This window comes from Pituophis catenifer, unplaced genomic scaffold (genome assembly GCF_029215685.1).
Source record: "Pituophis catenifer annectens isolate HBS135680 unplaced genomic scaffold, rPitCat1.0.hap2 SCAF_2, whole genome shotgun sequence".
Classification (NCBI taxonomy): domain Eukaryota; kingdom Metazoa; phylum Chordata; class Lepidosauria; order Squamata; family Colubridae; genus Pituophis; species Pituophis catenifer.
The window spans coordinates 70,466,182-70,478,299 of NW_027256882.1; the positions used below are offsets into that span (position 1 = coordinate 70,466,182).

Genomic DNA, 12,118 nt, shown 5'->3' on the forward strand with positions numbered 1-12,118 from the left:
CTTTTCATTGATATGAAAAATATCAGGAGAGGCCCACTTTTTCATATTAGTTCTATCTTGTTTTCTGTATAAAATCCTGGAAAAATATTAAAAATTTAAGAAGATAGTTACAGAAAAATCAAAATATATCGAAAGAACGACAATGTAACAAATATATAGAATCAATATTATTTGGCCAGCTATTTTTGGAACCAAACAAACTAGATTTCTCTAAAGAAGATAGTTTTAAGTAAATATCCAAATTATTGCAGTAAGTCTCATAATGTAGAATAAAACCTGAGCTGCACATAAGATCCCAGACAAATGTCTCTGATTTTAAGTTACCTAGATTTGCATGGGAAAGGGCAGGAACTTTCTTCTACCTCTCAGTTATTCATAGTTTATAAGGGAAACCAAATTTTAGGAACATTTTCATCAATATGCTAGAGCACAATTTACTTCAGCCGCAAACTCAGTCAAGAGTGACCATTTCCTTTCCTCGATTTAGATAGGCCCTTCTCCTGGGCTTTACTACCAGTATTAGAAGATATTGAACCTATACTAAAGGATTAGTGCAATAATTGCAAAAGAGAAAGATAAATGAAGTAAACACAGAAAGACTAAGCAATACAAGTATTAAGCAATACAAGTACAACAATCACTTGTAGTTTGCATTTTCTTCTTTCACATTCTATCAACCATTTAAAAGTCAGGATACACAATTTTACCTAATAATTTACCTGCAGGAGTTAATACCTCCCACTCAAAAGGGAAAATATCTGAGGGAGGGTGTCTTATCATTAACCCACTTCTCAGCCATGTGTGATTCTATATATCAAATAAATGTAATAAATAAATATCAGCATGTACACCATATAGCTGGCTTGGTCCCAACAGTCATCACCTTCAGCTGAAGCTTCCAGGCCAGTCTCTCCCAATGTATTAAAATAATTTAGTCTGCAATTTATCAATATATAGATCTGTTTATCGAGCAGTTTTAGAAGATACCAAATTAGCCATTTCTCCTTCAAAGGAAACAGAATCCCTTTTAGAACAGATACTTCAAGAAAACTATATAATGTCTACAACCTGCCAGGATCCAGCCCATTATTGTGTTCAGGCCTGTGCAACACCTCATGGGCAGATGACATTGTGAAACAGAGTTTGGGTAATCAGTATACCAATTAAATGTCATTCTAACTCTCCTAATAACCAGCAACTTTATTCAGATATTTAACAATTGTAGGGCTGATATGGTAACCCATGGTTACCTATCAGTGAATGGATTCTAGGAATCCAGACCTACAGACAGAAATAAAACCAATGCAGCACTATGTTATCAACTCATAGGGCCAGTCAAGAAGAAATACTGCAACAAGTATCAAAAACTACTAAGCTCAAGGAGAATCAATGAGGTCACATTTCCTCTTATTTAGAAGTCTAAACAAAGTTATTGCTTATACAATCAAACCATTGTTTGTTCTTTGTGTGAAAATCTGCAGAAGAGAAGATCCCTAAAATACATGTTTCTAGTTCATCCGAGGCAGCAGCAAAAGTTGAAATTTTAAGGAGTCTTAATATAATCTAAGTGCTTCTCTGACTCCCAAACGAGCTTATTGCTCAGCCTGTTTTCCAAGCAAAGGGTCTCTTACAAAATAAGTAAATAATTATGCCCAGCAGCCAGTTAATTTTCAGTCTGTGATCTGCTCTCTGGTCTCAGAAAGCTTACAGGGTAATAAGAATGAACCATCACTTCACACAGATACTAATAATAATAAAAGTCAGTGGAAGAAAACCATAAAGAACACAGATTAAATGCCAAATAGCTTTCAATGCAATCAATGCAAAATCATTTTAAAAAGAATATTGCTATTCCAGCTGAAGTGACTCTTTGGGGAAAGAGTATTAATGACTAAATTACTGTTAGAGCAAGGACAAAGAGTGTCTCCAGGTGATCTTTCCAATGATACATGACATGACCTTCACCTCCCAAAGCTCAGGAAAAAGCCACAGGCTGCCATTGACATATTCTTTCCCAGCATACCATTATAAGCAAGACATTTGAAGGCCTGCTAATTTGTCCTTCACATTCTGTTTATTTTATTAGATCATTTATAACCTCCCCATCAGAGTAGAAATCCGTCCAAATCTTTTAGCAGCCCAGTCACTGAGCAATACTTTCCTCGGTGACCAATGGGTCACTGAGGAGCAAAAGAAACAATGATAGATAAGGCCTGTTCAATGGGTTCCTTCTTCCTGTAAGGAAATGTTATTAAGGAGACAGAGAAATTAAACTGACAGAAATGAAACTAAGATTTAGAGTAAGAGTAAACCTAAAGGTTTCCCTAGTGGAGTCAAATGAGCCATGTAAGAAACAAAGGGAAGCTAGAAGCACACAACAACGTGTTTCAGGAATGATGAGAAAGATTCCAAATTGGGCAAAACTTTATGAGAAAACTGCTGGTATTTTAGGTCTCCACACTAATGACTAGCTTGTGAAAGAAAAGATGATTTTTTTCCTAGAGAAAGAGGAAAATGTTTATTTTGTTATTTATATTATTTTCTACTCATGCAACACTCAAGAAGCCTGACCATTTAAAATATGATACTGTAATTCAATCTATGTAAGAGCATACAAGTCAATAGTGAATCTTTGTAAGCCTCAATGGAGTGAACAAGCAAAATATTAACAAAATGCAAATGGCATGTTGATCAACTGTTTTTAAATAAGATTGTTGATAAAGGAATACATAAAAAATAATATCATTAATATGGCAGTACCTCTTCAAAGATGATGATCCTGGCCCAGCATCAGTTTTTGAAAATTATATGGCTTTGATAGGCAAGAAGGGACAAGGCAGTAACAGCAATAGCAATAGCACTTAGACTTATATACCGCTTCACAGTGCTTTACAGCCGTCTCTAAGCAGTTTACAGAGTCAGCATATTGCCCCCAACAATCTGGATCCTCATTTTACCCACCTCGGAAGGATGAAAGGCTGAGTCAACCTTGAGCCTGGTGAGATTCGATCTGCCAAACTGCTGGCAGCTGGTGATCAGCAAAAGCAGCCTGCAGTACTGCACTCTAACCACTCCGCAACTGCGGCTCTTGAGTAAGATCCAATCAAGTTCAATCTTTTATTTGCTTGCACTTAATGGACAGAATCTTGCTAACATGAAGCTATAACTTCAAATCTACTATATCTATTCTGAGAGATTCTAGGGTTGACTACCATGAATCTCTTCCCCAACAGTCTCTTTCTGGGAGGGCTCCAAGTTGGCAAAATACTCCCCCTCTGCTGCTGCAGATACACATTTCCATCACAGCAACGGGCATTGTGATACTCATGCCAGTATGGGTATCCTTCAGCTGTTATCACCTACTCCAGTTTAGTGCCCCAGGTCCATAAATTTCAGTCTGCACAGAAGCTGAGCACAACCAAGCCCCCACCCAAACAGAACACACCCCCAGCCAATCAGAGCACAACCAACCCCCCAGCCAATCAGAGCACAGCCAAGCCCCTAACCAATCAGAACACACCTCCACCCAATCAGAACACAGCGAAGTCCCCACCCAATCAGCTCACACCCCCACTAGCAGTTAAAAGGAAGAGACAGCTGAGATCTCACATTGCTCCTGGAAGCACGAAGCCGAGAACACCAGCCTGAAGATGACGAATGAGACTTCGTCGAAACGTCGCCAAGACACTTCCAATTCTACATGGGAGAAGACCCGAATAACCAAAGACCTACATACAAACACCCGCGAAAACCTGAGAAAACATATATATATATATATATATATACACATACTGTTTCATAATGTATATCCTGAGCTTCTGTAAACCTGTTTAACTTGTTTGTTTACACACCACAGTAATAAAAGAGACCGCACAGACACCAAAAACTCTATAAAAGCACTTTCCAAATCTATGAAAAGCTATTGCCACTGCCTAGCCAAGCCATTATCCTAATGAATAACTGCAGAGTGTTTGAAGGAAGCTTGAACAACATTAGCATTGGCTTTTCTGAATAATCTATGCATCCAAGTTTCATTAATTTTAGTGTCAATTTAGTAACCATGCCCCAATACAAAAATGCATTCATGAGCAGTGTTTAATTTTAACAGCTTAAAAATGCTTTTTTCATTAAAATCTCATTGATTTGTATTAGGGATTCTCACATAGGGGAATTACTAAATCCATATTAATCAGTCAGGATTACAGTTAATACTCTGGTTAATACAGATTATTTTAACATGCTTTCCAACAATGGGAAGCAAATAGCTTTTTATTTTGTGACTGCTATACTTAAACATGTACCGTTCAAATTTTATGGGTTTACCCAAGGTTATAAACCAATTAAACAACTGTGAAATTCAGAATTTGTACCCTAATATTACAACATCTGGATAAGGCATGCAAGTAGTTCTTGTTTAGCAACTGCCTTGGATAGTGACTACAAATACAAGAGTAATAAATGATAGTAAACAGTAATAAAAAATCATTTTTCAGCCAACATTTCTACACCTGACATCAGAGCACACCAAAATGAGAGTAACACTGGTGTTGCTGCATAAAATAATTTTATCTGAATGAGTTGGCAGCAACCAGTGATCTCTGCATCTTTCTCTCCCAATCAAGTGGTTAATTTAGTGACTGTCACCTAGCAACCATTTTGCCACTGGCTAAACAAAGACAACCTGTGTACAAGCATTTTCAATTCTTTTTATTTATATAAAATCATTCGCATACAGTATATGTTCCTGCAGCCTTACAATATAATACACTACTATATTATGTACTATGCTGTACTATGTTGGAGATCTGCCATTTTTTTCAACTACACTTTTTTTTATTAAGCAGCACAAAAATAGCAATCTATTTCCATGGTTCCTATATGTCATGAATTTCAAATTCCTGCAAAAAAGACTAATCTCACTTGAGTTTCCTCTACCATCTTTGCTACGGTACATGTTCATAAAAGGTGATTGATAAAACATATGGCTAAATGTGAAAAAAAATTCCTGTGTTAGAATTTGACTATTTTGTGGCAGAATTAATTGGGACAGACAAAATGCTAACTAGCCCAGATACCTTGCCCGATGATTCCTGCCACAAAACCACAATTTACTCACATTTATTTGAGACAGTCTATCAGTGAGTTTCAATAAAGCTTCATTAGTCTACATGTTTTCTATTATACTATCTGATTTTTATCAAGATGTTTTATTTTATTTATTAATTCACTTGGTTGCCTGTATTATTCTAAAGCAACTCTGGATTTAGAAATCTGTCTGCAAGAAAATATAGGTGTTATACTGAGGTTCCTGAGATGAATTAGCAGCACTCATGACATTCTCAGTGGTATGCGTGTTTTTTCAACTTTCTTCTCATGACTTTAAGAGAATGTTCCATAAGCAGGATCAAGCAAGGCATTCCTTGGTAGCTTAATCATAAACTGTGAATTTGGCAACAATTCATAGTATTTTTTTTGTATAAGAGCCTGATAATTACTTTTCACACAAGAAAAAAAATTAGCACTTACATAGTGATAATAGAGTTAACAGTGCAGCTGCCACGTATAATGTCTCACCCACCTTTTACCTGCCTGAGATATTACCGCTTTTTCATGTGTTTAATTCTTCATGTCTAATCACACTGGTTTGACACCTTCTGCATTGTTACAACTAGTATTTCTCATCAGACAGCTCTAGTAGAAATATGACTTTCTTTATACTCTAAATTGCTTTATCGCAGAATAGCCATCAAGATAAGTTATAGTACAAGGTGCTCTGTTTACTACTGTAAATACTACTGTATTTTAAAATATGCCTGCAACTAAATAAATTGAACTTTATTTATGCAGAGATGCCTACAAAAGTACCAGGACTGTGTGCCTCTTTATATTCAATGACAAAAAAGTGCTTCAGAGACTGAATACAGTTGCTCTCTGAAATTGTGAATTAATGGCTAAGTGTTGGACCAACAGTAGGAAGACTCGGATTTTAGTCCCCTGCCCACTGCAGAAGCTCTCTGGGGGGCTGTTGTGAAAAAAACAGGAGGACTCCAGGATCATATTACCATATGTGGTGGACATATACAGAAGCTAAAAGATATTGAACTAAAATCCACACAAGGTTGGAAAAAATGACAAAGAAACACATTGACTTCAAACCTGAGATATTTTTATTAGGGATCTTACCAGAAATGTATAATAGAGAACTGAGATATTTAATTGTGAATGTTTTAACAGCGGCTAGAATTGTATTTGCTAAAAATTGGAAAAAAGAGAAAATACCTACTGAAGATGAACTCATTAAGAAAATTATGGAATGTGCTGAAATGAGTAAATTGACATTTGAAATTAGAGAACAGGAAGACAAACAATATTATTTAATATGGGATTTGTTTTACCAATGGCTAGATAATAAGTCATGGAAATGAAGTATGAAATTTGAAATTAATGTAATGATAAAATATATGAAGTGTTTTTTTTTTATGGGAATCAAACCCTTGTTAAACAATTGTTAAATGAGAATAATAACATAAAGGGATATATAAAATTATCAAATAAGAGAAATTAAATAATTTATAAATTGTGGATATGGGATTAAGCACAAAAGATTTTTAACCGATTGACACACTTTCTGTGATTGTAATGGATGATGGTTGTTTTATGTTTTATGTTTAAAAATAAAAAAAAATTGGAAAAAAAAAACAGGAGGAGGAATTTTTACCACCTTGAACCCCTGGATAACAGGTTGCATATCAAGCATAAATTAAATGAATTCCTCAATCAATGCATGTGTATTCCTGGGATCAGGTGCAGATATTGAAATAGGTTCAGGGTATGAAGAAGTGAACAATAAGTGGGCTATAGAAAGAATGGGGAGAGGAAGGAATTAAAATTTTGAGCTGGATACAGGCGCAACAGCAGACTTTATACTCTAATACTTTTTTCAATGCTAAAATCATGAGTATGGGAGGGAAAACCCTTTGACAAATTTTATTCCAGGAAGTTGAGGAATTGTTACCGTATGTACTCACCAGGTGGGATGCTTTCTGCTTATCCTCTCGGGCACAAATTCTCTCCTGTTGGAGGGCAGCACCCAGACTTTCACTGACTGCCTCTTTCTCTCTTTTTGCCAATCGAAGTAGTTCCTCTTGGACCATTGCTTGTTCTTGTTCATACCTGTAAAGAAGAAAATTGGCTAAAAGTTCTAAAATTGTGAGACAGCAGTCTTGCTAGATCCAAGAACTAGTGTCAGTAGGTCATCACTGTACATTGTAGAAAGCAACAAAAATTAAATTCCACTGCAATGAAAAACGCAGTCAACGTACGGGATGATCGTGGCCAGTTCTAATGTTCAATGATTTTCCAATGAGAAGGATAAAAGATATAAAACGATTTATAGAAGCTTGGACTGTGAAATATTTATACTGTTTCTTTGGCTTAAAATGAGACTTTAAAATTAACAAATAAATAATTTTTAAAACTGACAAATTATTTTACAGCGTCATAATCCTAAAAACATAACATCACAGTCAAAATGAATATGCTCAGCCAGTTTTTATGTAAATTCTAAAGTATGAAATATTGGTTTATCATCTAAATGTAGATATTATAAATATTAAAAGTTCCCGCTGTGTTCCATTGTCACTTTTTTATAATTGATAGTTGATATTTTTTTGGTCATATACAGCATAGTGAAATTTATCAGATTTTCTGCAAGGAATGGTATATTACAAAATTCCCAATCTATTCATGTAATGGAAAGAGGAATAAATACACTTGCATTATGTTTTAAGCAGCTTGCAAAGAAAAAAATAGAGCTGAGTTTCAGTTGTATTTTAGATAGGGCTGTAGTAGAAGAATTGTGAGTTGGAGATTCTCTTAGATTTGTGGTTCCTATTGAAGTAGCAAGTAGAAGCTAGTGCCTCTGCTCAAGTTGCAGCATACAGAATACAGCAATCAAAGTACTGGACCCAATTTAAAATGCTGGCCATTAACTAAAAAATCCTATGTATCAGGATTTTGAATTACCTTATAGATTGCCTTATACTTAATTGCAGCCATACACCTTCCCCAACAAAAGGCCATTGTTCTCCCAACAGGCTATGCTCTCCACCCTTCTAAATATACTTTTAATACTTAGTCTTTTATTACTTAGTCCAGGCCAAAGCCTATTAGTCTGTAAAGTAATATGCAGCCTTCTAGAGTTCTTACTCTTACAGTGGGGCAAAAAAGTATTTAGTCAGCCACCAATTGTACAAGTTCTCCCACTTAAAAAGATGAGAGAGGCCTGTAATTGTCATCATAGGTAGACCTCAACTATGAGAGACAAAATGAGAAAACAAATCCAGACAATCACATTGTCTGATTTGGAAAGAATTTTTTTGCAAATTATGGTGGAAAATAAGTATTTGGTCACCTAAAAACAAGCAAGATTTCTGGCTCTCACAGACCTGTAACTTCTTCTTTAAGAGGCTCTTCTGTCCTCCACTCATTACCTGTATTAATGGCACCTGTTTGAACTTGTTATCAGTATAAAAGACACCTGTCCACAACCTCAAACAGTCACACTCCAAACTCCACTATAGTGAAGACCAAAGAGCTGTCGACAGACACCAGAGCTGGTGAGCAAAAATCCCAGAACCACACGGGGGGACCTAGTGAATGACCTGCAGAGAGCTGGGACCAACGTAACAAAGGCTACCATCAGTAACACACTACACCGCCAGGGACTCAGATCCTGGAGTGCCAGATGTGTCCCCCTGCTTAAGACAGTACATGTCCGGACCCATCTGAAGTTTGCTAGAGAGCATTTGGATGATCCAGAAGAGGATTGGGAGAATGTCATATGGTCAGATGAAACCAAAGTAGAACTGTTTGGTAGAAACACAACTCGTCGTGTTTGGAGGAGAGAGAATGCTAAGTTGCATCCAAAGAACACTATACCTACTGTGAAGCATGGGGGTGGCAACATCATGCTTTGGGGCTGTTTCTCTGCAAAGGGACCAGGACGACTGATCCGTGTACAGGACAGAATGAATGGGGCCATGTATCGTGAGATTTTGAGTGCAAACCTCCTTCCATCAGCAAGGGCATTGAAGATGAAACGTGGCTGGGTCTTTCAGCATGACAATGATCCCAAACACACCGCCTGGGCAACGAAGGAGTGGCTTCGTAAGAAGTATTTCAAGGTCCTGGAGTGGCCTAGCCAGTCTCCAGATCTCAACCCCATAGAAAACCTTTGGAGGGAGTTGAAAGTCCGTGTTGCCCAGCGACAGCCCCAAAACATCACTGCTCTAGAGGAGATCTGCATGGAGGAATGGGCCAACATACCAGCAACAGTGTGTGCCAACCTTGTGAAGACTTACAGAAAACGTTTGACCTCTGTCATTGCCAACAAAGGATATATAACAAAGTATTGAGATGAACTTTTGATATTGACCAAATACTTATTTTCCACCATAATTTGCAAATAAATTCTTTCCAGATCAGACAATGTAATTGTCTGGATTTGTTTTCTCATTTTGTCTCTCATAGTTGAGGTCTACCTATGATGACAATTACAGGCCTCTCTCATCTTTTTAAGTGGGAGAACTTGCACAATTGGTGGCTGACTAAATACTTTTTTGCCCCACTGTACGAACCATAGGGGCACAGTGGTTAGAGTGCAGTACTGCAGGCTACTTCTGCTGACTGCCAGCTGCCTGCAATTTGGCAGTTCAAATCTCACCGGCTCAAGGTTGACTCAGCTTTCCATTCTTCCGAGGTGGGTAAAATGAGGATCCAGATTGTTGGGGGCAATATGATGATTCTGTAAACTGCTTAGAGAGGGCTGTAAAGCACTGTAAAGCGGTATATAAGTGCTAGTGCTAGTGCTACTCTATCTGGGATGAGGTGTTGCTTCAGTGTGGTTGTTCTAGTTTCTATTGAGCTCCCAGCAAAGATCCAAGCAGAACTCCCACCATTTGTCTGAAATGATATAGGGTTTCCTGCCTGAGCAGGTGGTAGGACTAGAAGATCTCCAAGGTCCCTTCCAACTTTGTTTTTCTGTTACTCTGTTATTCTAAACAAGTCACACTGTTCTCTTAGACTATTAAGAGACAACCCACTCAGAGAACCATCCCTATATGAAATGAGAGACATTTCTTCAAGTCTTCACAGTTGTGGTCACAATTCTATGGAACACACTACCTCCAAAGTTAAGTTTGGGAATTCTCTTCTGTCTTTTAAGAAGCTTCTGAAACTCTTCCTGTTAAAGTTAGCACTTGATAACCAGCATGGTATGAAAACGGCCATCTTTTATTTGTTTCTGAATGTTTTCATTGATGCGGGTACTTATATATTAAACCTGCTATTAAGATATTTATATACTGAATGGAGCTGTGAGACTGGAGTAGTATAAGATTTATGCTAATAAATAAATACACTTTACTATCTTTAAAGATGGATTTATTTACCAATTTTGTATCCCACTAAATCTTGGCAATTCACAGCAATTCACAAGTTATTAAAATACAGTAGAAATAGCCAGAGAATCAAACATTAAAACATAATGCTTAATTGAATACAATAATTATAGCACCTAATCATTTTTTTAAAATCCAAATTGTGACAATCATATTTATTGGTCTTTAAAAGTATCCAGAAGGCTAAACTTAATTTTTAGAAAGAGGCTGTTCCATATAGGTATCAATATACTTGTGAGCAACTGTTCTATAATTTCCTGGCATATCTCTATTTTAAACTAGTAACTTAATGATTTATGGACACACTTGCTGAGGTATATGTCACCCAACTTCCCTTGAGACTAATCTCTTAGGGCATTTCATAAAGCATGGTATTTCATTTTTAAATTATTCTCTGAAATAAAAAGAATTTTCCTTCACTGAAACATAAGGTCAAAACAGGTGAAATCATATGAAAATATTACAAATGGTTTTTCATAGCACAGTATTCACACAATCAAATAAGACATACATTACTATGCCAAGGTTTATTGAGTATTTGCTTATTAAGTTTAATTATACAGAAGTAAAACCTGACTAAACTACTCATTTTGGATCTTTAGTGACTTCAACAGTTCCTGTTCTTTACTCTTTCTAATTTCTTTGTTTATATTTCATTTTTGACAAATACACACACACACATGATGTATGATAACATAATCCCTTCTCCCAGATAAAAGAATATTTTGTTAAAATCTGAAATATTTCTGCAGTGTCTCCCCTCCTTTCAATTTCCAGGTATTTTATGAAAGAAAATACTATTTTAAATAATATTACTATTATTTCAGCTGTACCATTGTTAATTGACAGAGGAAGGAGAGCTAGCAGGTGCTTGCTGAGGGAGTTCAACAAGACAAAGAAGAAAAGTGTTGTATCTTGAAAGAGAAAAAGCTGCTAACTGCAAAAGGTGTGTTTAGGGAAAGGCTAATTACCCAATATGGATGACTAACATGAGGGACTTACACTATTTATCATTGAGATTGAGATGATATAAACCCTGTCATTATTATTACAACTCCATGTCTCATAAAATACCTAGAAAGTTTGAAACAGTCAACCCTAATGACAGAGTCTTTGTGTCTGTGGGCTCAGCCACCTATGTGCTGACCCAATGTCCCTCCTGGTTGGTCAGAAATGGTACATGGTTGGGTCCAAGTAATCATTAAGGCTTCTTTGGGGGACTAAAACTACCTCCCATGTTAAAGGCAGCAGTGGACACACCACCTTCTCAAGAGATGACCCCTGGACCCAACCATACTTGACAACTTTTATCTTGTCCCCAACCTTTCCTTTTGGAAGAAAATTGTTGAGGGTAGTGGGCTCTCAGCTTCAGAGGACCATGGATGAAGCAGATTATCTGGATCTTTTTCAGTCTGGGAGTAGAGCACCAAGATGGCATTGGTACCACTTGTGGATGATCTCTAGAGGATTCAGGATAAGGGTGTAGCAACCATCCTGGGCCTTCTAGATCTCTCAGCAACTTTTGATACCATTGATCATGGTATTCTTTTGAAGCAGGTTCAAGGATTGGAAATGGGAGGCACTGTTCTGGAGTGGTTCTCCTCCTTTTATCCAATTTTGGTTGGTGTTTGTGGGGAGAGAGGTCGAATCCTAGGTCC

General features: G+C 36.9%; 1 protein-coding gene across 1 annotated transcript in view; it reads right to left on the reverse strand.

Annotated features, from left to right (window-relative positions):
- The window catches only part of CHCHD6 (coiled-coil-helix-coiled-coil-helix domain containing 6), a 250,182-nt gene that overhangs the window by 234,336 nt on the left and 3,728 nt on the right, over nucleotides 1-12,118 (reverse strand). The window contains exon 4 of the mRNA XM_070933610.1: nucleotides 7,029-7,173. Within this exon, the coding sequence (XP_070789711.1) occupies nucleotides 7,029-7,173 (145 nt within the window). The remainder of the gene's footprint in view (nucleotides 1-7,028; nucleotides 7,174-12,118) is intronic.